We start from the raw sequence: 25,333 nt of genomic DNA on the forward strand, positions 1-25,333 counted from the left end.
ATAAAAGCATTACCTCTTAAAAGTGAAAAGGTAAAAAAAAATTATTTGACAGAAGTTGCAGGAAGATATGCATACCTTTAGGAATTAAATGTTTATAGCAACTTGAAGCACATCATGTCAAACTGGCACAGCTATTCAGATTCTCAAGTTTGAATTGTTAGTATGAATCCATAGGGAATTTGAATTAACTGGTAAATAAAGATTTCACTGTGCATTTGACATCTATTGTATTTTAGGTGTGATGCCTCGTTTTTCTGTTAATGCTCCTAAAATTGTGGGTTTCTGCCAAAAAAGGGAATCAAAGTTAACGAAACAGAAAATCAAAAAAAGTCAGGAATGAGTGAGTTCATGGAAAATCTGTGTGATACTTTGCAGCTTGGTGGGAGTATAGCATAAGTGTGAAGTGGAACAATTAATGATTTATACAGCGAGCTCACTGGACCTGTGTACATGCATATGGAGTATGGTTACAACCTGAATAAACAATATTAATATTAAAATTTTCTACATTGGAAAGATAAATAAGTGTTAGGACATCTTATTTAAGTAGCTATTGATTTCTGTGAAATGTACTTTTAATTCCTTAAGTTCTTCTTCCATGTTTACTTTGATTCTTCATCTTGCACTGTAATTTATTTATGTATATCTGTTAATTATCTCTAAGTGCTAGAGACATACATGCGACTGGAGGACTTTAATCCTTCACTCTAAAAAAAAAAACCAACCAACCAACCCTAAAAAACCTCCAGCAAACTTTTTTTAACCTCATCTTTAGCTCACATGTGACACTTAGTGCTATTATCTTTTTTTAAACTAGGAACGACAGCGTCTAGAGACAATCCTCAATCTGTGTGCAGAATATTCCAAATCTGACAGCGACCCCTCTGCAGCTACAACAGTTGCTGATGTTCAAAAAATTAACAAAGAACTCGAAAAACTTCAGCTCTCCGATGAGGATTCAGTGTTTGAAGACTCCCAGATGAATCTGGAAACGAGGTTCAGAAGCCAGTTGAAATCATCTGCCAGTGATTCGGATTTCTCGGAGCTGAGCAACCACAGTCGCAGCACTTCTGCTTTCCTCTCCCCTAGAGGGTTGAGAGCTGATGAGCACTTTAACGAAAGCACGAAGCCTCCACCTTTCCCTGCTCCAGGCTTTCTGAAGGATGCCAATGAATCGTCCTACCTAAGCATCACACCAAAGGTAATGCTCTGTAGGAGGAAAGAGTACAATCTAGGTTTGACAGCTTGAAATCCTCCTCTAGGAGTCAGCTGTCCTGACAGGGGCCATGGTTAGAATCACAGAATCATAGAATGGTTCGGGTTGGAAGGGACCTTAAAGATCATCTAGTTACAAACCCTCTGCCATGGGCAGGACACCTCCCACTAGACCAGGTTGCTCAAAGCCCCATCCAGCCTGGCCTTGAATGGTTAGGATGGCTTAGGTGTGAGAATTAATCCCAGAGCTCATACAGTTTAGCAGCCAGCAAACAGTTATTTCATTTTCTGTGAAAGCTGTTGGTACTGGAAGTTGGTTGGGTTTTTTTCAGAGGGATGTAGTTCAGAAAGAGTTTTAAGATTTTCTGAGGGAGAAGGATTTGCTTGAACAATTACAGCTACTTAAATAAGGAAGGTTTCAGGAACCCTGCTTGGCACCGTGCTGGGATGTAGGGGAGAAGAGAAGCTCTGCCGTCTTCTCCCACCCTGGGGCTCCTGTCTTCTGTAAGAGGAGGATGTTTTCTTGTGGGCAAACCAGAACGGTTGCATGGCGGGTGAAGAGGAGTTGCCTGAGCTGAATTTACTGTCCTGTCTCCTTTCCCAGGATTGGACCTGGGCCACTTGTCAAATCAGCTGTTGCCTCTCATGGGGTGCGGGGCAGCAGCCAGCCTCCTGCTGCTCTGACCCAGCTCCTGCACTTGACAAGCTGCAGCTCCTTTTCTGTGTGCTTCATCCTGCTGTTCTGTTACTGAAGGGGAATTGTCCTTTTAAAAAACCGAGCTCGCAGCATTACTAACAATTTCCTTCAGCTAGGGCAGCAGCAACCTCCTCTGGGGTGGGACAAGAGCCTTTCGTCATCTTGAGTCAGTGCCTAGGCTTTGGTGCGCCAGACCAGCAGCAAGTCCTGGTGACAGGCAGTGCGTTAAATAACTGTATTCAGGAGTTAGAATCAGGAGCATAAGATGACCAAGCAAAGCCATAAAAGCAGGTTTCTGTTTAACAAGTTCACACCTTCAAAATACTTTGTGTCTCTCCTTTTTACTGCTATTTACGCACTGTATGAGCTTCAGCATGGTTATATGCTTAGCATGAATTGTATTTAAACTCTACTTACACTTCTATTGACTATAAAGATGTTAAGTATGTGTAGAGGAAGAGAGGTGTGATTGATAGAAAAACTTTTTATCTTATAAAGGGTTATCTCTCTGGAAATCCCTGCTGAGTCTTTCGGTGTGAAATTATGTTGAACAGAAACGAGATATTATGTCTTGGTCTTTTCATGTTGAAAAGGTAGTAAGACATTTCATTTACAAGTTACCGTGGTCTTGCATTTCTTTCCCGTTTGTTGCTTTCTTTGTGCAAGTCAGAGATCCTATTTTGAACCCTTATTAGGAAGTTGAAATCGAAGATGTTATGTCAGCATTATCTGAACAGGATACCGGACAAAAAGAGGCTTTCCTGCTAGGATTACTAATGCTAATTAAGGAATACCATTCATTTGTTCATTGTAAAGGCTGTTCTGCTAAGCCCTGAGAAAAGCAGTAACAAGCAACTGTGTTAATGAAACACAGCTCATTGTTTTAAAATATCAAGATCAGATTTGTCCCAGGATGAAATGCCCGCTCTCAGAATAGCCATTCAGTAGCTGAGCAAGGCTGTGTGGTCCAGTGGTTTATGCAGCCCACTTCTAAATTCTGACTGGGGACAACGAGCGAGTAGCCTTACCAGAGTAATTGGATCACAAGCCCCTGGGGTCAGATGAACATGAAGAATACATTTGAAACTCAATACTCTTTGATCTGGCCTTTGCTGGTATAAGATCACAGGTATTTTCTTAATAATGTTGTTTAATTCTTGGCACAGTTATCTAGTAAGTAAACGGCAATGAAAAGAGCAATGTTAAGTGTATGACTTCCTTAGTGCTAAGGGGGAGACAGAACCAACTTTTGTCCTTATTTTACAGAAGCTGCCCATCTTAATGGCTGGCTGCAAAAACGTCCTATCCTACCTCCTGGCTTTTATTATATGAACAGCTGAAATTTACATAAAAAGCATCTTCATCTATCTGTGTTATTTTTATAAGGGAAAAATTAGACTTTTATAACCTAAATAGCGCAGCGTGTAAAGTATTCTCAAAGGTTAGGTTTTAATAATTCTTGTAGCATGAATAGCATTTATTGTTAAGTATAGTATTTACTTCCAATGCCTGGAAGTAAAGTATCATGTTTGTTTCTCTTGTACACCTTCTAAATATAGAAATAGGAATATAGTAGATATGAAATACATAAGGGGTTCAAAACCAGCAGTACAGTACTTGTTTAAAATGAACACAATATGAAAGGGGGAAGGAAGGACATTGTTTAACTCTTTTTCTAATGAACTTCTTGTAATGTGCAACTGCAGATACCAGAATGCACAAGTGATGAGCAAAGAGGGCAGGAGCTTGGTCGACTGGAGGAGGAGCGCATAGTAATCCTAAATAACTTGGAAGAACTTGAGCAGAAGATCAAAGATTTAAATGACCAGATGGATGAATCCTCGAGAGAGGTATGAAATATGTTTTGGTTTTAAATGTCTTGCTTGTTAGGTATGTCTACATAGCATAAGTCTGATGGCTTCAGCAAGTACATAGGGAACTCACAGATGTATGTAGCCTTCATATTCTGTGCTTTTTCCACCAGAATTAGGCACAGAATCATGGACCTGGCAGTCTCCTGCTACGAAGGGTATTTTTTCCCAGCAGGGAAGTGGATGTGATGCTCAGATTAGCCTTTCCCAGCTGTAACCATTATACTCCTAAATGGAATTAGAATAATCTTGCTTGTAGAATGGTCATGCAACTGATCCAAATACCTTGTGTCGCTTGGGAGTTTTATAGTGGTATCTCCTGTGACTGTTTAAAGAGAAAGGAAGTGAGACAACTTCCTTTCAAACCTCCTTGGCTTTACAGTGGCAGGGGTATGTTGGCACCCTCTTGACTTCTGGAATCTCACAGTTGCAGACTAAGCTGGCCAGGCATTTGGGTTGTGCTTGCTCCAATTATCAGCGACAGGAAAGAAACAGCTGTTCCAGAAGGGTTTCCTACGGAGCCTGGGCACAGAGAGCTGGTACAGTATCATAACAGGAGGAAGCACAGAGGAGAAGTGTTAGAAAAGAAAAGGTTTTGGAAAAAAGAATCTTCAAACTAAAGTTGGTTTGGACTTTATTTTGCAGTATTTTATGTTGCAGTTTTACTTTTTCTCAGATTTGTGATCTCTTTTTTTAAACTTTCTTTTGTGGGAGTAAAACTTAATTTTTATTTTTTATTTTATTTTTAAAATGTTTCTCTGTTGTGAATAATCACCAACTCACCCCCTTAGCCCAGAAAATAATGTGTATCAAGATTTCTTCTTAATCTGGACTGCTTCTGAAAAATGTTTTGTGTTCCTAGTTGGATATGGAATGTGCCCTTTTGGATGGGGAACAGAAATCTGAAACAACAGAGCTGCTGAAAGAGAAGGAAATATTGGATCATCTAAACAGAAAAATAGCTGAGCTGGAGAGAAATGTTATTGGTGAAAAGACAAAGGTAATTGAGTTATCTTAGCTAGCTGTATTCTCTGTTCCCCTTGATCTTCAAAATACATTTGTATGGTTAACATATTGATGGAAGCTTTTTTATGAAGTACTGTCTAGAAGTAAATTTACTTGATAAATATGGAAGAAAAAAAATAGTTGTCTCACCATCATCTCCCTGTAACAGTGTTGTTTCCCAAGGTATGCTTGACAAGCAAAATATAGTATGCTTAAAGAAAAAGACCTGTCCTACTGTGAAGATATTTTTGATTAATAAAAATATCCATACAGGGCTTGGATGTGAGTTATCTGCTGTTTAAAAGAATAGTATAAATTGAACTTTTCCACTGTCCTCCATTGTAGGTTATATATTTTGAACTAAAAAAAATTAAAAAATTAATCCTTTATCAGCAAACGAATAGAATGAAAGAAGGTTTCAGAAGATGGCTTTGTCTAATATTATGTAGAATGGTATATAAGACATCTGTTAAGTATGTAGTTTAAAAGCAATTATGTTGGTTTATTTTGTTTGCTGTTTGACAAATTCAGTACTGTGGAGCGTTCTGTGTGGGATTAAGTCAAAGGAATTAATTAGTTCTCCTGTACAGTCAGATACTTAATTGCTGTCAAATACGCAGCAAGTATATATAAGCATATATTTGCAAAATTGGATAGCACTATAATAAGATTTTAAGTTCAGAAATGGAAAGGGCCTGCCAGATGAATCTCTCCACCCCAAACCCGGGAGAGCTGGTTCCCTCCGGCAGGCTCTCTGCTGGCCTCTCCAGGCGGGCAGTTCCCTTTTCCACGGGGTATGTGCCACGGCCAAGAATATCTCAAGGTCAGGAAGTTTTTCCAGGGCTTCCAGACAGTAATGTTTCCTTTTTAAATTTCATCCTCTGCCTCATAATTTAAACCTGTCACTTGTGGAAATACTCTAACTAGTCTCTCCCCCTGTTTTTTTTAAGCTTTCCAGAAATATCTGAGAGTCATCTGCATTATTTGCTTTTGCTTAGATAAGCTGCATGTTTTTAGCTCTTTCACAGTTCCCATTTATTTCATGCCTTACAGCTTGCATTGTTTTATTCTGAACTTTTTGTCTTCAATTTCTGTCATGAGCCTGAACGCTGTTTTGCAGCTGTACTCATCAAGCCTGTGTCTGAGAAGGAGAATGGTGCTGTCAGCTTTCTGCTCTGTGGAGTGACAATACGCATCCAGTTTAAGCTTGAACTTTTCTGGACTTTCTGGCCTGCACTTTTCCTTGTTCTCACGTACCCCTCAGTGATCCTTCAGCTTTCGGTGTTGCCTGTGGTCACGTTCTAGGTTGTCCATGGAACATGTTTCATACTTGTTTTTTAGTATAAAGATGAGGTTAAAGTTGGTAATGGCAGATAGGGTGGTGCAAGCAAATACCCTCCAGAAGGATGCTGCTAGAAGTTTTGGTTGGTGGTAGCAAATAACCTACCCAGAAATTCAAGAGATCTTTTGCCTTTTGTATTTGTTCCCTAGTAACCTCAAAGTTCAATGAAACTAGTGGAATCTATTCTAAAACCTTTAGGTTGTTTAGATTTCCTTGCAGTCATATGATGGAACATTAGTGTGTAGCAGTCAGAAAATTAAAGTGCCAGGTCTAGTTTAAGTTTTTTGAACTGAAACATGAAAAGCAGCCTAGAAAAAGCACTATTGTTATTTAAAAAGCAAGTTCATGCAAAACATTTTTTTTTTTGCCATGAAGCATGCCACTAGTCAGATCAGTTACAATATTTTAGTTGTCTTTTTTTTTGTGTTCCTTTTTTAAACAAACAAACAAAAGCCCTAGCTGTGAGTGCGTGCTCTAGGCTTAAAGCCATGGCTTACTTAATACAGAAATTAGCTTTGTAGAAATAAACTCTTAAGAGAGCCCGCAAATTTTCTTCTGGAAGATGTCTGAAAGTTTTGCATAAAAGTGGAAGTTTAAAAAAGAAGTAGGAGACAAGCTTCTGTAAACAGGCAAAATATGAAGTGACAGCTGAAGTGTTCTGGAGAAAGTAGTGTCAGCCAGCAAAACAGATGGCACTCATGTCAACAAATAAAACTTCTGGCTGACTTGAAACAACAGTGTTTTTTTTAAAATCTTGATTTGTGTGTCTGTATGTTTAAGGTTGCAGCCCTGCAGATCTGATGCAAGATAGGCAACGTCTTGGCGCTGTAGTAGTACAGTACCCAACCCCCCCAGAAAAGGGGTGCTTGGGTGGAGGCAGCAGGTGGTCCTTCTTGCTGAAATTTATGACCTCCTTAACAGAATTAAGGCTTGGGTTTTGGCCCTTAGTTGCCACCCTGCCGATGGTACTTTTTGTGTTGTTTCTTCCAAGAACAAGCATCCCAGTGTCCCCACAGTGGTCACAGTTTCTTCTAGTTACCTGAATATTTCACCCCTGATAATATCAGTGGTCTTGGTTTTGGTGGTGCCTTCTGGCAAGAAGCTGTCAGGTCCCATCGCTTGGACAGTGGTTACATTTCTGTCAGAGTAAGAGAGTGATATCTGAATACGCTGCACAGTGTCATCTTGAGGAGAGAGGGAAAGTTAATTTCGCTCACGAAATGATGCTGGGGCATTAGCGTCATACATGATGGCACTCGTCTCTGGAGCGACTTCAGCATCTCCTGGAATTTGCCACTGATCTCGGCACCTGTTTGACAGGAAACCCCCGCCTGGTTGTGTTTCATCCTTACCGATGCACCTGTTTGCAAAACTTGTGAAGTTCTTAAAAAGAGAGATCATAAACTACAGCCATCATAAACTACTGGGCCGTGTTGTGTACTTGAAATAGACTGTAGGTCTAAGCTCTTGTACCACATTCTACTTGATTCTTTTATTTTTATTTTTATTTTATATTAACGCCCTGTGCACAATTCATTTAGATGAGGACACAAGATTTTGCCAACTTCTGCGCAGTTTTAAAGCCACAGTTTCTAGCCCTTGCAGGGCTAGAGAATTGACTGGAAAACATACTTGAAGGCAGGGAGAGTTGTGAGGTCAGTTTTGGGGCTGTGCTAGCGTGCTCTTTGCTGCGGTACAACATCTCTGTGTCCCAGTACCTTGCTGGTAAATCAGGAACGGATTTTGCATAGTGGGCTTGTATGTTATATGGTACGCTGCATTCTGATCTCATTTGAGTCCTGTGCGCAGCCCTGCCTGAACACACAACTAATGGTGAGGAAGAATGAACAAACCAAGGGGGAAGATAATGTAGTGCACACCGTGTGGTGAGCTGAAAGCATTTCCCTGGCTTTTGTGAGTATGCCACCACACACATTGTAAGGAACGAAGAAGCAATTAGTGTTGATTTACTTAGGTTTTGGAAATAAGAGCTATGAGCGGTTGCTGTTTTGAAAAGAAGATGACATAGCCTTTCAGCACCGTTGCAGAACTCAGTGTAGTTCTGGCTGTGGTGCATCTCTGCCAGGTACAAGTGCCGACAGGATTCTGTTGTCTTGGCTGGGGTAGCTCCTTCCAGAGCTGGGGAATGGGAATGCTGTCTGGCACGGCCTGTGCTTTCAGCAATGCTGGAAATCGTGTTAGTGTATGGAGTAGAGTCTAGCTTTGCCTTCATGGTTGTGCTTCTTGAGCACAGCTGATAATTCATTCTTTCTTTATTTTTTAACGGCATATTTGCACTGCATATTTGGTTTTATCCACAGGAAAAGATGACCCACAATGTATTTGAATAGCAGCATTTAAGATATCAATTGCAAGTTCCAGTTATGCAGGGACAGCCCTGATAAGTCACTAGTAACACAATTTGACAGGTACAGCTTGAAGCTCTCCAGGAAAGAGCTTTGATACAGATATCGACAAAATTGCTTTCAGCGCAGCCTGCTCTGGAGAGAGCCGAGCTGGGCAGTATCCAGAAACAAGCAAGCAGGTGAGCCATCTCCCTTTTGCCCTGCCACCTGACCTGCCTTCCTGTAATTACTGCGGCAGTCATTCATGTTACTGTACTGTTGGTGTACAATAATGCTGGTATTGTTTTAAGTGGAATAGCACCTCAGGTTCCTGGTACTATTTACAGTTATGACTTCCTCCTGGTGACTCTTCAGTCACAAGACTTAGTTCAAGATTGACATTTGTCTATAAGGAAGCTGGAGAAAATTGCATTTACCTGATTGGATGTAATCCAGATTTACCCAGTACTTTCTTTTCATACCGCGCTTCCTTAGTCTGTGTAGTTTTAAAACATGCAGTCCAGGTATATGTGGAGAAAGGATGCTTAATGATCCGGCATGCCTGATGTCTCCAAGTTAAAGCATGAGGTTGAAAGTAACAACATCGCCGGGGAAAGAAAGAAAAGATCAGCGAGCATGAATAGACAGGAATAACTGAAAATGAGTAATGAATTCAGCAGAAGTGCTGTGGGAGGTAATCATAGCTAAGAAGGAGTTTTGGCAGAGAGTTTCAAAACAATTATTTATGCAAAGGTTTAGACTGCATTTTAGGAGGGGGAGGTTATTCCTCTTTTTCTGGAGGACCTTTGCCTTATCTCATGGTGGAAATACGTACTCTGGGACTCTTTTTATCAAACTGCGTTTCCTGTCCCTTTTCGAGAGCAGAAATCAGGAGCAGCTGGCAGTGGATAACTCTTTTTTTTTTTTTTTTTTGAATACATTTAATTTTGTCCACATGCTTTTGTGGAAATATTTTTCAGTCATTAACAGAATGTCCCAGACATGCCAAAACACTTGAAGCTCAGCCTCTTTGCTCAACTAGTACTGCAAAGACTTGCACAAATTGAGCCAAGGAAAGAGCAGCTGTCTGAGCGATATGAAGGGGAACACCAGCAATCAAAGTTAAATATAATGGTGGTCTCTCCTCAGTCCTTCCTCTCCTGTATTCAAAAGTCCTGCTGTTGTTTTTTATTCTGATGAATCTGACAAATTTATGGCTCATAACATAGTCTTTTAAATCTTTTCTGGTCAGATTCCAGTTCAGCAAGACGTAAACAACTGTTTTAAATGGATGAGTTATCATGTCTATAACATTATTAACCTCCCTAAGACAAGATACACAAGATTAAGTATTCTGAGGAATGCTTGTCTCCTCTGGGTGTATCCACATAAGGATATCATGTGGAGAGAACACTAATGAGGAAAAAAATGAATATGGAGACTCAAGGAGAAAAATCTGAATTCACAAGCTTTCTTTTGAAATGGTTATGGAATAGCAGGATAGGTTGCACCACTAACGGAAATCCTCTTATTGTCATCTAGATGTTGAGAACTGTACAGAATATTAAATTTCTCACTTGAAATTTCTTTCATCTGGTTTAGATGATTATTTCCTCCTCTTCTAAATTCATGAAGGAACAGTGCTCTGGAATCAGGGGTCTTCTTTTGCCTCCCCATCTGTTCACTAGAACAACACATTGCAATGGTCAGAGAATGAGTTTAAAAACTCAAAAAAACTTGAGTTGTCTTAGGAGCAAGTTAATGTGTCCACTTATTGTGATTTTTTTACTTAAAGCAGAGGTATTGCTTACTGTGATTTAAAAGGCTTTAACATTAGCTTTATACATGCATGGGAAACAAAACCATTGAGATCTCTCATACAGATGCCATCACTCTATATAGTCTGTTATGATGCGTATAATAAGTTACCACTCACAGAGGAAAAAGAACTATTGTGAAATACCTTCTTCTATTGTATTATGATCCTTTTCACATGCCTGGCATACTGGGTTTTTGCACCCTTAATGGTTTCTTGCATGAAACCCACAAGGATTTAGTGACAAATAACTAAATCATTTTATGCTGCCGTTCTGAAAGATGGCAAGGAATGCAGGAAAGAGTACTCTGAAAAAATATAGAAGAGGAGCATGTACAGTATTGCACAGGAGGATCTGTTTCATTTCAACAGTATTTTTTTAATCAGAGTTGCACGAGGTCTGATTTGTATCAGCCATAGCATTGGAAATGCTTTCAATATGCAAGAGTTCCCAAAGAGTTGGTAGACCTCAGGTTTAACACTTTCCCCATGTGTAGCATTTGCCCTTTTCATGAGTAACCGCTGACGATCAGATAACGTTTGCTAGCCTGCTTTCTGTTAGGGACTAGACTATTTTCATGGCAAGGGTTAAGCCAATTTTATCAGTGAGTTGTTAAAGTCAAGTTTTCTTGCTCTTCCACTTATTCTCCAAAATATTTTACTGAATGGACAAACTCTGTGGCCTCTCACCACTTCCAAGTGGAAACGTATCATTTCTGTAGTCTGCTCTTTCTCCTCCACTTCTAGCTTTTGCAGCCCTTCTGTTTGCTGTAGATTATTTTGGAGAAGGGGAGGGTCGTTCTTTTGGAGTGTATAAGAATAAAGTTTGGCCAGAGGTGAAAGGATGAAGATGAGATGGAGAAGCTTTTCAGAACAAACAACTGCATGTGCTTCTCCTTATTTTTTAGAAACCTGTTAAAGTTGTGAGACTAGCTGATTCCATCCTGAGAGACAGGGCGTGCATGTCTAAAGCTTGGTGTGGGTAATGAGAGGTTGCTACCTTAAAAAATGATGAGTTGCAGGTGAGTTGGACTGAGGAAAGTCCTGGAGTTCTTCAGACTGGAACATCTGAAGTGTAAGAGCCTGTTGGATGGGAAGGCATTCAGTATTTTTTTTTTTTCTTTGTTTATGGCTTGTGGGTTTCTTTGCAGTTTCTCTCTCTCTATGAAAATAGCACATACTTAGCTTTTTTGTTGGGTTGTGGGGGTTTTTTTTGAGGGGTTGGGTTTGGAAGGTTGTAGAGTGAGCCCAAGTCACCTACCCATACAGTCCATTTCACAGTGACCTGGTAAAAATGGTAGGTTTCTAGTTTGTTTTTTTTTTCCCCCAATTTTTATCTGGATTTTTGAGAAAGCTTTCTTTGTTTCACCCACATTTACTCTGACTCATTTCTGCAGAGTCTACCAGTTTTTGCAGGAGGGTTGGTTCAGAAGGCACATATATGTGCAGACAGATGCTGCTCTACAATTATAGCCTGCCTGCCTGCAGTAGCAGAATATGGTGAATGACAAATCGAAAAGCAGAACTTCTCTGCAGATGAGGTATGGGGACCTGCTAGGGGTTTAAGTAGCAGTATTGATCAGGCATAGGGCATCCTTAACCACAGGAGACAACACTGAAGCAATTGGTCTCTCCCTTTCTTTATGTTGTTCCCATTCTTCTAGGGGCTATGATTGTCTTTTTATGTCCTCTATGTCCTCATCATCTATGAGATGTATTGGATATGTATTTGACATGTATTTTTTTTCTTTCTCTTTGCTCTAAAATCAATTTTACCAGATCTAAAGGTTGATTTCCTTTTGTGACCCGTGTCGATCTCTTGTGATCTGTGTTCATACGATGGGTGCTCTGCTGACATCCTACATCTGTGCTCTTGGGCGACAGTGTCACACGTCAATTCTTTCTACTGCTATCCTTCACAATATTCAGATATCCTCTAAAAATGATCCAAGCTGTGCCCCAGCATCATCAAAAAACAAATCAGTCCTGCACTCAGTCCTGGCTATCCCCAGGCTCATTTAACATGTATCTAGAGGCAGACCACAGGGTAAGTTGGGCAGTAGGCTAAGACCAGATGTTATGCTTTACTGAGCTGTACTTCTTTTCTGTGGAAACAGGATGTTAAGAATTCAGCCAGACTACAGATTAATGCGGCTCCAGAGTCAGTGCTGGGGCTGGGAAGCGTTTGTCTGCGGAGAAATTCTTAACAAGTACAAGCTCATGTGGTTAAGATGAGGATGCGGGGCTGGAGCACGTGGGTTCTGTTCACAGCTCTGCCACTGGCTGCTCCTGAGCAAACAGCCCGTGGAGTCAGCCACAGGCCCACGTCAGCTGCATCTTGCACTTAACTTGCAAAGTTATTAATCTTTTTCCCTTCCAAAAGAACTTGCCTTGATCCGTTTATGGGAAGAGACTGTATGAAAAAAAATTCTGATTATTCATTTATTTATCAAATTTCTTTTGTGAATTAAACCGACTTTACTGATGCACAGCCAGAGATGTCAGCGAACTTAACTCCACAGCTGCAAAACATATAATGCCTCTCATTGCTGAAAGGGATATTTCCTGTTAAGACTGCACATTTTGAAGGGAGCCAGTTTGGTGGGATGTTAGCACTTCCTATGCTATAAATAGACCAGATGAGTATCACTTTCAGTCTCAAAGGAATACATTTCTAATTTCTTGAGGGAAGTAACAGTATCTCTGGTAGGATTCTCAGGGAGCTTTATACTTGCTGATGATGTCTCCTCACATTTGAGATTTGATTTGCTTGTTAATGAATGAGCCTGCTTGTTGCAGCACATAGACATTTAGGAGTGCTATTAATAGCTTCAGAGGCACAATACTGCTAGTTAAGGTCAGAGAAGTCCTTGCTGCTTTAGATTGCTAGGTGGGCAGAAAAGGAAAGCGAGATACAACATGGTAGCCTGGAGGCTAAACGTTAAATGGACAGCGAGGTTGTGAGGAAGGGAACTACCAGTTTATTCATAGATTTCCTTCCATGTCGGAAGTAGGGATGATTCAGCAAATGGGGTTCCTTGGGGACAGAGGTCTAGAGGTGACCTCTCAAGAGTTGCATGCTTCTTCCTCATTGTGCATCTTACACGTGCTACATCCCCCCTGTTTCTGAGCCCTGCTGCTGTTGTTAGACAGAGGCTAGTGCAGGAAGTCCAGGTAATTGAATATGCTGGTTCAGCTGCTCATTTTTACAAGCTTAAAACCAAAATAAAAAAAAAAATCTTTTGTGTTCAGCATTTTGTTCATCTGATTATATGAGCTGCACGTAAAAATGAAAATAACAGTTGGGAATTTGGTTGACATTGGGCTTGAATGAGAATGCTTCCTGTTGCTGTTTTTAAATACTGGGAAAATGAAATCCCAGCCCCTGATCCTGCTCAGGTTTAGAGATAAAACCATAAAGAAAGCAGGCAGCTAATACATGTTTGTTATTGTGCCTCTGCCATGTGTGAGGGTTTGAGAACCGCGTCAGGAACAATAAAGAGAAGGTTTTGGGGAAAGACCATCCCACAGTTTGAATGCCAAGTACTGTAGACTAAAAGAAGTTTCTTCTCTGTGGTGTGTGCTGTCAGGGTGCTGCAGAGTGTCTGACCATACAGCACCCGCTGAGCCATGCATTTGATTTTAAAATTAAATAATAGTTGGGACTGGAAAGGGGACAAGTGAGTGGATGCCATGACAGAATTCAGCTGTTCTTGGAGCATCCAAAAAAAGCTGATATTTTGGGGCTGATACTGCTAATTTTTGAGTATTAAGGAGTTATGGACCATTTGAGAGGAGATGCATAACTACAGAACAAGAAGTGGGAAAAGGGAACTATATCGGTGTGACTCTAGAAGGTAGCAGAGCACTGGGCTTCAGGGACTTACTTGATTAATTGTGCCTGGCATATCAGGCATATTGGTTTTTTCCAGTTATTAACTTCTCAGTTGAAGAAAACACATCTGCTATGTTGGCCAGTGTACATGCCAGTAAAAGGCATTGAAAGAATTTTTCGCACTCTGGTTTATTCGTTCCCCAACTTTGGTCCATAGATAAATAATAGTCTACAAGGTAGTTTCAAGTGATCTACAGCCAGTCTTCAGAGCAATGCTGCACAGTAAATCATGTAGTATTTTATTACAAAGGTTTAAAGGTTAAAGGCTTTTGAGGGTGAGCAGCAGTATGCCGAGTACTGCCGCTCGAGCGTAAGGAGAAGAAAGCTGAACTCGCTGGAGGAGTCCCCTCCGATCCCTGCAAACAGGTTACAGTTCCTGCATACCCTGAAGCAAATGAATTAATTTGCTAAATCGCTTGGTGTTTCTGCTGCAACAGGATTTCCTGGCCAAGTTACTCTCTGTCTTGTTCTGCTTTTTCACTGCTTGCTAAAGGTACTTATCTGTACAGAGGCACATAGGCATGTAATTCATTCTCCTGGGAAGATCCATTTTCCCCTCAATGCCAGACTACAGTCATTTTCCATCCATTTTGCTTTCTAAAAGCTACTCTTCTCTCTCTCCTTCATCAGTTACCTCACTAACATGGCTACCATTTCCTCATTTTCTAATTTTGTTTTTTCCATTAGGCAAGACAAGTGTTTGGGCAGTAGGCTTTAATGGCATCATCCAGGCATGGGCAGAAAACACAGTGACAAGGGAGAGGGAATTAATCACCGCACTAAAATGATTAATGTTTTGTTTTGATCATTTTGCATCCCACCGTTGCATTTCAACTAACAACAGGTTTCTGTCCTTGACCAACGTGCTTCAACTCTTCGTTAACGTTTTGCCACTCACTGTCATAATCACTAACAACTGCTTGGGTTTGAAGGTAATTGTGTTTATTTTCTGGTTCATGCTTCAGGAAAAATTAAAACTTGATGCTGAGAGGGAAAAACTAGAGAGGCTTCAGGAGCTTTACTCCGAGCAGAAGACGCAGCTTGATAATTGCCCTGAGTCCATGAGGGAACAATTACAGCAGCAGCTGAAGAGGGTCAGTAGCAAGTTTCAAGATTGCACTAACTTTTTTTTTGTGATTTTTTTGTTTTGTTTTGTTTTGTTTTGCTTTTAGAGTTAAGTGTGACATACTCTGTTCCAAGTACCCAGTGTCTGAACACGTTTGCAACGTATAATTGTTAATAGTCACCAGGGTTATGTTTTTTTGTGGAATGCTTGTAATAGGTAATGTGCACGGTGGCAAAACGAGTAGAGCGCAAATGGGCGGATTAGAAATCATTTTATGTTGAATGCTTTTAAAGGTTTGGGCTACTTGCCTGTAATGGGCACCTTAGGGCTGCTGGGTGGTGTGGAAGCTGTTGTGAGGTTTAGATGGATGGCGGAGCATTGCTCTTTACCTGTGTGAACAAAGGCAGGAATTGAACTTTGGTCAGTGGGATCAGCCATTTCAGCAGCATTTTCCTGTCGCTGTCGTTTGATCCTGTTGTGTGTTGTGTACTCCTCCTTTGCACTGCTGTAAATGGCTCTCACTGAAGTAATGGAGAACTTTTTTTTTTATTTTTTTCAGTACATAGCTGTTAGTCTGAACTGTGCTTTGAAAAATTAAATTTTAATAATATACCTCTTATTTTAATGGCTTTGCTTGTTCCTACGTTTTCAACAGTTGCACATTGGTATAATAATCTTCGCATAAAATCTAATTGCAATTTGATTTCATTTTGTATTATTTGTAACCAAAAGAGCTACAATATTGTCTGTGAAGGCACAGTTATTTTCCAGGGAAGGATTTTGGAATTTATTAATGTTAAGTGCATTCTACAGCATATATAGCAAGCTTTGCTAGCTTTGGCGGGGGGGGGGGGGGGGGGGGCGGGGTGTGTGTGTGTGGACACAGGAAGGCAGAAATAATTTTCAAAGCACCAGTACCGCAAGCTCAAAAGGCCATCTGAAACTCAAACTACTTCCCCCCTCTCCCCCACCCCTCTTTGGTTTGAGTGTTTACATAGGGAATAAGGTCTGAAATAGCAGTGTCCAAAAAGTCATTTTTTTGCTTTAAAGGAAATATTCTTTAGATTTTGGTGTATTTGCAGAATTCTGTTTTGTTTTTTCAAGGAGCAAAAAGTAAAAAAGTCCAGCTTTGGAAATAACAATGTTAAATTCTTCTGTAGTAACCGAGAAGTTTGCTGGTTTTGAGACACTTAAGGATTTTTGTTAATACTGATTTTATTTTTTTAAGGTTACTATGTAATGTCATACATATTAAAAGGAAAGGAAGCCTTTCCTATGCAGTCATGTACTTGGAGGTATGAGTTAATAAGAAGTTGCAGTCTTGTTGCTATGGGATAGTATCACTATTGACCACCAAAAGGCTTCTAGAAATCTGATTAGATTTTTTAAATTTTTTTGTTCCTTCCAAGTTGGGTCAATAATGATCTTGAATTTGAAAGTGGGACAAAACTTGAAATGTGAGGGTGCAGTTAAATGTCCAGTTAGTCCTATTGCATTATTCCAGGCCAATTGCAGTGAAAGTTAGCTGTGGCTGCTGTTGTTGAAGCAGGAGAAGTTACCACTGAATTATTGCACAGTATATCTCAAACAGATATTAAGTGTGAGAGCAGCTAAGAAAATAATGTAAGTATTGTACCCAAAATATAGAAAATCTCTTCTTTCCCCTAAATCAGCCCAGCCCAGGATTAATGATCAGGGGCATCTTCAACTAGATCAGGTTGCTCTGCGCCCCGTCCAACCTGATCTCGAATGTCTCCAGGGATGGGGCATCTATCACCTCTCTGGGCAACCTGTTCCGGTGTTTCACCATCCTCATCATAAAAAACTTCTTTCTTATATTTAGTCTAAATCTACCCTCTTTTAGTTTAAAACCATTACCCCTTGTTGTATCGCAACAGGCCCTGCTAAAAAGGCTCATTGCAGGGGGGTTGGACTAGATCACCTTTAAAGATCCCTTCCAACCCAAACTATCCAATGGAAATCCCGAGTCTGCAGCAGGTTATGTTGTGCTACTTTCCTGCTAACATGGTCCGGTGTGAAATTTCCTTATTGCTTCATCTCTGGGACTTCAGTAACTTTGGTATTTGTGCCCAGAGGAGCAGGTAGCCCATTTCACAGTAGCAGCTGCCTGCAGGGTTGGGATGGCGTTTGGGTTGGGAGGGGTCAGTGGGCATGTGGACTACTGAGGGGTTGCTGCTTCCCGGTGTCCCAAATGAATATACGCTGTCCTTCTTGGGCAAGGAAGGACACTTCACCAGAGACTGGCGAAACCTGGGGTCTTGTGGAAGGCACTGAGGGAAAGCATAGTTCGTCCTGATGGCTTATTTAATTAGCAGGCTTAATCTTTCACTGTTAGTAGGACAGTGTCAAAGCTTGTTCGTTCTCATGTGCCTGAGTTATAAAGACATGCATAAAAGGAGAATGAGAGTGGATGCCTGGATTCCTCCAGAGATCTGAAAAGACACTGTCCAATGCTAGGAAATGCCTTACTCTTCAGATAAAATTCTCCAAATTTTTGCAGATGTTGCAGGCCTATGGAGCTCCCACCATACCCTGAAATAACGGCCAGGTTCTCTCCCATCAAATTTTCTCCAGTGCTATTAGAGAAGTAATGGAGATGACAAAAGAAATTTATGGTTTGGAAATGCAATACAAAATCATTGTCTGATGTTTTTTAAGAGATAATAAGTTACAATGTTTTCATGTCAATTGTTTTAATAAAAGGGAGGGAGTATACTTGCTACTTGGTTCGGGAAGCCATTATCTACAGCAAGAATAATAATCCTCCTACAAATCTTACGCTGCCGAGTAGGATCCTTGTGAAGGTCATGGCGAGGACTCTGTGGGCACATCTCAGAGCCAAACCTTGTGCCCCTGCTGCTGTGCCCTGCTCTCGCAGGCTGCCCAGAATCTCGGTCCCCATGGGCCTTCCTGGCCGGTGATCCCACTGCAATGTGCTCACAACCACTGGTAGAGCTAAGCTCCTGCCACTTACCCTTCAGAGGTTTTTTAATTTGAAAATTGACTTGGTTTCAAATTAGGAATGGATGTTTTTTACCCAGTGGACATGGTGGTACAGAATGTGGTGAAGTTCTTGTTCCATAGTGCGTCTCACCAAGAATATAGTGTTTCATGAGCTGAACTGGCTATCAGTTGCCTTTTTGGCTGTCAGTTGTCTTCTCTGAAGTCTGTCTCTTCCGCTTCAGTAGCAATTAATTTGGTATGAAATAGCCTGAATGTGTTGACTTCCACAGGTCAATGCTGAAGATGGCTGACTGGTTTGAATGAAACATTTTTGTATTGTAGGTAACCACTTTCTTGTAATTTTTAGCCCACATCTTTGCTTTCGATCTCTTCACTGTCTCCTACAAGTGGAAGGCACATCTTTGGAGAATAATGGGAAGATGGTGGCACTTCATATAGTAACTTGGATTCTTTAGCTTCTGTATCCCGTGTCTTTACCAGCTGGAAGCTGGTTTCAGATGCTTTTATACAGACCTGTCTGCTTATCTCAGTCACTAACCTTTGTCTTAGGTCGAAATAAGAAAAAGAGTAAGTTTGCATGTCTCTAAAATGATAGATTGCTTACAGGATGTGGGTTTTCTTACATATCAAGTTATGTGCAATGTGCCTATTTTAGAGAGCCTTAGCATTTAAATAATACTGCAATTATTAAAATCACCTTTATCTTCAGAAGTTTGGAACTTGTAAGTAGGGATTCATGTTATGAATACACAGATGTTCCAGGAGAAAGATTAGCATTCAGTTCTTGTGCTGAAAAGCACCATAAGTTTTATCTTGTCATCCCTAAGCAGAAGGCAGGTGTGTTCTTATTTCTTGGGTCTTTTTGCAGCATTCAACCTCTTTTTCCTGACAAAACCTGGCGTTAGTCCAGGGAAATGCATAAAAGTGGGCTGATACCCTTTCTGAAGTGATAGACTTACTAGGTAGGGTGGATGACTGGAGTTCTTAATTGTGTGTTTGCATAGGGAGAAACTGTTAGCTCCAATTTGGTGGTCCATGATCAGCTTCTGGCTGAGCAATTTGCATGGTTGGTCATCACTGCTGAGGTGATGGCAGTGTGCTGATGGTGCACAACTCCATGTATCTTTTGTCTTATCTGACTACAATAAAAACAGGGTTGGTGCTTAGGCTAGACCTGAAGAAATTCTAACTGCAGTTCAGACTCCTTCACTTGAGTGTGTATTCCCATAATTAGTTATTTCAGTGTGCAGTTCTCCAGTGTTAATGGGATGATACCAACCAGGCAGGACAGAAAGTAAGCGGATGCTCTCCCAATTTGCCACAAGACAACCTCACCAAATGGGTTCCATCTCTGGTGGTGTCACAGCTAGGCTACAGCAAAGTTATCTGCCCAGCCAGGGTGCCCACAGTGCCAGGAGGCTCCTGCTTGCTCTGAACGCAGCAAAACAGCTCCCTCACTGTGCAGGTGCTTCGTCTTTCTCGGCTGGGGGAGTCAGTAGGAGTGATGGAGAAAGGAACATCAAAATAATTATTAGCCATATTTGTTCTCCGAGTATGACAGTAGGTCATTAAAAGCTCTGAGCTCCTGTTTGAACGTGTTGTACGAGATATGTAAATACCAGTTTAGACTAATTTTTGTGTGTGTTTCTAAGTATCTCTACCCTGGTGTCAGTGAGAGCATGATTACTTTTTTCTTCTTGTTTATGTGTTGGTTTTTTTTCCTTAAGGATGCTGATATACTGGACATAGAAAGCAAACACTTTGAAGATTTGGAATTTCAGCAGCTTGAACATGAAAGCAGGTTAGATGAAGAGAAAGAAAACCTGACACAACAGCTCCTGCGTGAAGTAGCTGAATATCAGCGTAGCATTGTCAGTAGAAAGGTAAAAGCACTAACATTCAATTCATTTGTTCTTTGTTGTTGAGCATAAAGGGGATGAAACCAATCTACAACCTGCCTATCAGTAAGAAATAATGCAAAACTTTCCTCTCTGAAAAAGCTTTTGCAGGAGAGCAAACAGGATGGCCCAGTAACATCCCACACAGATCAAATCATGTGCTTCTCCAAAAGCAAATAAATCAATAAAATTCCATGCCCTGTTTGTATATTTGCATATGAAAATTATAGTCTTCAATTTACTACAAAGAGTACCAAAGCGTTGTTTTTCCTTCTTTAAGAAAGGAGACTTGTACACTCTGGACAAAACTACAGTTACTTTATGCTCATGATTGATGTTGATGTTAAATGATTTTGTTAAAATAATAATAGAACACCAAATTAATAAAATACCTTAATTTTTAAAAACAGTTTTAAAGGTCCTATCTCAACCAATTAAATACCAGTTTTTCAGAGATCAGAAGCTGCATCTCTAAATCAGTTCTGTTCATTATATGAAAGCTACTCACCATATTACCAAAGAATATGTGCAACTGTTCTTTTGTTTTGTCTATTGAATAAATGGTCTCTTTACTGTGTCTAAATCTTACTTAATTATCTGCTTCACAGCAGTGAAGTGTCTTGTAAAAACTTCTTTTCCTACAGCTTCATTCATATGAATGAGTGAAGTCTCATGAATAAGATCCTTGCTGCAGGTTGTCTTGTGCTTTGAAAGTAAAACATGTAAATTTTTTTCTTTTTATATTAGGAAAAGATTTCTGCTCTCAAAAAACAAGCCAATCATATTGTCCAACAAGCACAAAGAGAACAAGATCATTTTGTAAAAGAGAAAAACAACTTAATAATGATGCTGCAAAGGGTAAGTATTTATTGTCTTTCAAATATTTTAGCATGTAATAAAAAAGCATTTCATAGAATAAAAGAACACAGAACAAGAGAAGCATCAATTATGTAGAAGCTATCAGGTAGGTAATAATGCGATAGACATCTTTTGTATCCATTAACCTTTAAAAATAAAGAAAACTTTTGCAATTAATCAGCAGATTTCTTAGGAGAATATGCTAGCGACATTTGATAATCGAGAGGGTTTTAGAGGTGCCCCCCTTTCAGAGAATTCAACCAGAGGCACCCACCCAGGTGCTAAGGCTAGCAGCCTGTGCTCCCTGTGTGGCTCCTTGGAGCAGTGCACAGAGAGCTCAGACTTTGGCTTGTAATAGCCCATACTAGGCTACAACATGAGACACTTAACATCAGCTAACGCCTGGTTAATAAGAAGCTGGCATGAACCCTTCACCACTATTTTATGTTTTTCATCATGAGAGAAATCATGTTTAGTTCATTAAGCAGAATCAGCATTTTCAAAATGCTGAAGGAAGACCTATTTGGTTTGGCTGTGGTTATTAAATAACATCTTCCACTAGCTCTTCATTCTGTATCTCCATTTTTTGTTCAGTTCTGCTGTAAGTGGATGAAGTTGAAGTGCTGCTGTGCAGTTTCTAGCCTTTCATCTCAAGAATGTTTCTTTACATGCCTAAGGAAATGGCTAGCATTTATTTTCACTATGTGGCTGTTGGTATTTAACATAAAATGTCTCTTTTTTAACAGGAAAAAGAGAATCTCTGTAATCTGGAAAAGAAATATTCCACGCTTTCTGGAGGAAAGGGATTTCCTGTCAGTCCAAATAGTCTAAAAGAGGTAAAGAGATTCACTGCTTTTTACTTTACCATAAGTAACTTTTAATAATTTTAGTATTTAGTGAAGTTCTATTCATATATTTTTTATGAGAAGTGATGAAATTACTTTGTAAAGCTATTCATTGAAGTCCAAATGCGTGAGTGAGCAAAAATAGCTTCTCTTGACATTTTCCCAGATGTGACTGGTATCGCCTTTATCTCTTGCTCTGGAAAAATGATCATTTGTGGCGGGAGGGTGGTGGTGGTGGCGTGTGCCCAGTTTTCTCAAAATAGACAATTAAACCTCATTGAAGTGAAAAAGAATGAGGTCCAGGAATAACTCTGTTCAAGTATGAATACAGTTCAGTCTTATTTTTGCACTGTAGATTTTATCATTGCCTCCCTCCTTGGCCCCTTTTATTCTAAGGCTCTGTAAAAAGTATGATAAGTGTACATTTTGATCCTTTTAAAAAGCATTGAATTGAAGACTTTAAGGTATTGTGTTTGTAAGATACCTATTGAGCTATGTATTTAACTGTTTTGAAAGAGTAAAGGTGTCAAATATTTTCTTGCTGAAAAAAGTTGAGTTAGTTTGTGTAATGCATGATGAGGCCCTGAGCTTACCTGCAGTTGTCAAGACTTCAGAGCTTTGAGGGTACTGCTTTAAGCCTCAAGGTCCATGAGCAAGGACAATGTAAGGTAAGCCACAGTCCATTACAAAGATTCCGTCAGCACCTATGGTATTAGCATTGACTCGCCATATTTATCTTCTTGACTTGACTTGATGAATCTGCAAATTGCAGATAAACATGAAGTTACAAATGGAGAAGCGGAAAATCTAGCATTTAAAATACACTGACAGGTATCTGTGGCTGCTTTATTAACTTCTGCTTAAGAGGCCTGACTGGACTTGCCAGATCTCCTTGTATCAAAGCCCCGAACAAGGTCTGCCACATCTCATGATGTAGGAAGTTTGGCTCTTGAAGTCTAAAGCAACCACGTGTCCTCTTGGCACCTGGGAAATGTGGTCTTGCTTATTTGGGCTCAAGCTTGTGGTGAACCCAGGTGGCCTCCAGCACATGCCAGTGCGGTTGAACACCCTTCCTCACTGTAAGCCATCTTGCAGACACTTAGGCTTCCAGTGTCCTGGGTGGCAATCTGATCTGGACATCTGACCTCCCACCAGGACATCTGCAAGTCTAAACTTCATTTTTTTTTTCATTTTGAGATGGATCTGTTCATTCTCTCACTAGAGAGTGGATGCTATTTCTGGTTTTTATCTTCATATCCACATAATGGTTTGCTTAATCACAGATATTTCAAAACGCAACTACATTAAGTGAGCCTGACACTCTTTTTAGTGAAATGGGTTATTTAGTGGTATGGTTCTGTTCACTGCAGTGAAGTCAGTTAGGACTTACTCTATGGTAAATGAGGGAAGGAACAGCATTGGGTTATCTGTTTCATGCTCAGAGGCCCCATAGGCTCTGTCCTAAAAAAGAATTGCCTTTCCTTGCCAGATGTTACGTTTGTCTCAGTCCAGTTTAATTTCTCTCTGACCGTTCTGGCACCTTTAAAAATCAGGCACCAAACGATACACAGGTGTAAACAGACTCCCTGCACACAGAAGTGAATTTCATGTATCCGTTGAGTCTGTGGTCCAACATTTCTGAGCCCCTCTTCAAAGTCTCTCCCGTCCATCGCGAAGCTCACTCCCTGCATGCATAGCAATAGAGAGTAACACACCCTCACATAAAGAGGCAGGGTGCTTATTCCAGTACTTAAATAACCGAGGAAAATCAATATTGTTTAAAAGTTCAGCGTTGACAAAATTACTTGGATGCCTAATCTGATTTAAAACCATTCGTTTAATCTAATGTAATAGGGGCCTGAGCCAAAGCACAGCAGTCATTTGTCATTTGCTTATTTTTTTAACCCCACGGTGAATCCCCCTTGAGGTTGTGAGTCTGAACTGAACGGTTTTTATATAATTTTCCGGAACTGTGTACCTGTTTGAAATAACTGATTAAAATAAGTTGGAAATTATGCTCATAGATAATGGCATTGGTGTTTTTTTCAACCTGCCTTCTAGGATCAGTGCTAAGTTTAAAATGATGCATTTTTGAAAAGAAGCAATACAATAGCAGTCTGTGGCTTCTTTTACTGAATTGCCAAAGTATACATACTGACATGTCACAGTAATAGAGACATAGTCCCTTCAACACCTTCTCAATTTAAAAGCTGCTTACCATCTTGATTTTAAAATAAGCATATTTCTGTCTCATTTTTATGACATTGCTTAACAGTAATTTATTCTTCCTTTTGTTCTACGGATAAGGAGTGGGGACATTTGACTTTTTACAGTTTGGCATCCTATACACCATGGATTAGAATTTATATTTTATTTTTTGAATAACATTTATTCAGTTAACACCAGAACACACGCAATATTTGTATTCTGCCATCATGTTCAAATCTGCTTGCATAAGCCTTCTCTGCCGGCAGAAGCACACCCTGATGTCTGTGCCTTTCCTCAGTGTGTCACCTCCTGTGGTTTTTTGGGTTTTTTTATTTTTTTTTTAAAAAAAGACAAATTGTAGTGGCTATGGAGCTAACACTAACAGCATCTTACCCAAGTCTCCCGGTAACAACTAAAAGTTAGAAGCGGTTTCCAGACACTGCAAATGGAAGGTGTTGTGTCAGTGTAATTTATAGAGTAACAGTGGCATGCCTTTATGTAAGTTCTTCCCAGTCCTGTTAGTTATTTGGTTTGTTTAAACTAGCTTAAAAGTTAGGCAAGAAACAAATCAGGGTAAGTTATTATATTAAAACATGGGGGTTGGAGGGAGGGAGGATAAAAAAAACAGGTGAATAAAATTTGTTCTTTCTTTTTCTCCAATCTGCTTTCCCAAGAAAGAGCTACTTAATTTCTAAAGGGTATTTACATTTTTGTAAAGATTTTTGGTCACTTAATGTACATTTGCTTTTTGATCATACAAATGTATTTGTTTAAATGAAGAACAATTTTCAGAATCCAAGTAATCAACATTTTAAAAGCTTAATGATGATTTTATTTATGATGAAGTATTTCAAAGATAATAAATATTTGGCTGTATCACTCTAAACTAACTTTCATCGTACTGGATACATTAATACTCTTGCACGTCTTTTGGCTTTTGCTCCTTTTAACTTCTGAATTCCTCCTTTTAGGGCTATATCAGTGTAAGTGAAATTAGTGAGCTGTATGGCAATTCCACGAATATATCCCCTTCTACCCAGCCCCCCACAGATGCTGAAGCAGTTGCCACTGAGCCTTCCACGGCTGTGCTGACCAGCCAGCCACAAAATAAAGAGGTTTGTTTGAGAGACATTTCCCTTTGTTTGCATTGTTCTTTCATGGCTACCTTTTTATTTTCTCTTTTTTTTTTTTTTCTTGCTAATTCAACATGTAACAAATTGACCCTAAGGCATACTGCCATCTGCAAGTTACCGAGTCAGATAAGGATTAAATAGTAAAGCTGAAGGA

General features: G+C 40.0%; 1 protein-coding gene across 3 annotated transcripts in view; it reads left to right on the plus strand.

Annotated features, from left to right (window-relative positions):
* The window catches only part of PHLDB2 (pleckstrin homology like domain family B member 2), a 68,289-nt gene that overhangs the window by 21,808 nt on the left and 21,148 nt on the right, over positions 1–25,333 (plus strand). For 2 of the 3 annotated variants that reach the window (XM_074159407.1, XM_074159416.1), the window contains exons 4-11: positions 818–1,201; positions 3,619–3,762; positions 4,646–4,783; positions 15,152–15,280; positions 19,965–20,120; positions 20,883–20,993; positions 21,740–21,829; positions 25,018–25,161. In XM_074159407.1, the coding sequence (XP_074015508.1) occupies positions 818–1,201; positions 3,619–3,762; positions 4,646–4,783; positions 15,152–15,280; positions 19,965–20,120; positions 20,883–20,993; positions 21,740–21,829; positions 25,018–25,161 (1,296 nt within the window). The remainder of the gene's footprint in view (positions 1–817; positions 1,202–3,618; positions 3,763–4,645; positions 4,784–15,151; positions 15,281–19,964; positions 20,121–20,882; positions 20,994–21,739; positions 21,830–25,017; positions 25,162–25,333) is intronic. The other variant, XM_074159425.1, reaches the window with a different exon arrangement.

This window comes from Numenius arquata, chromosome 1 (genome assembly GCF_964106895.1).
Source record: "Numenius arquata chromosome 1, bNumArq3.hap1.1, whole genome shotgun sequence".
NCBI lineage: Eukaryota > Metazoa > Chordata > Aves > Charadriiformes > Scolopacidae > Numenius > Numenius arquata.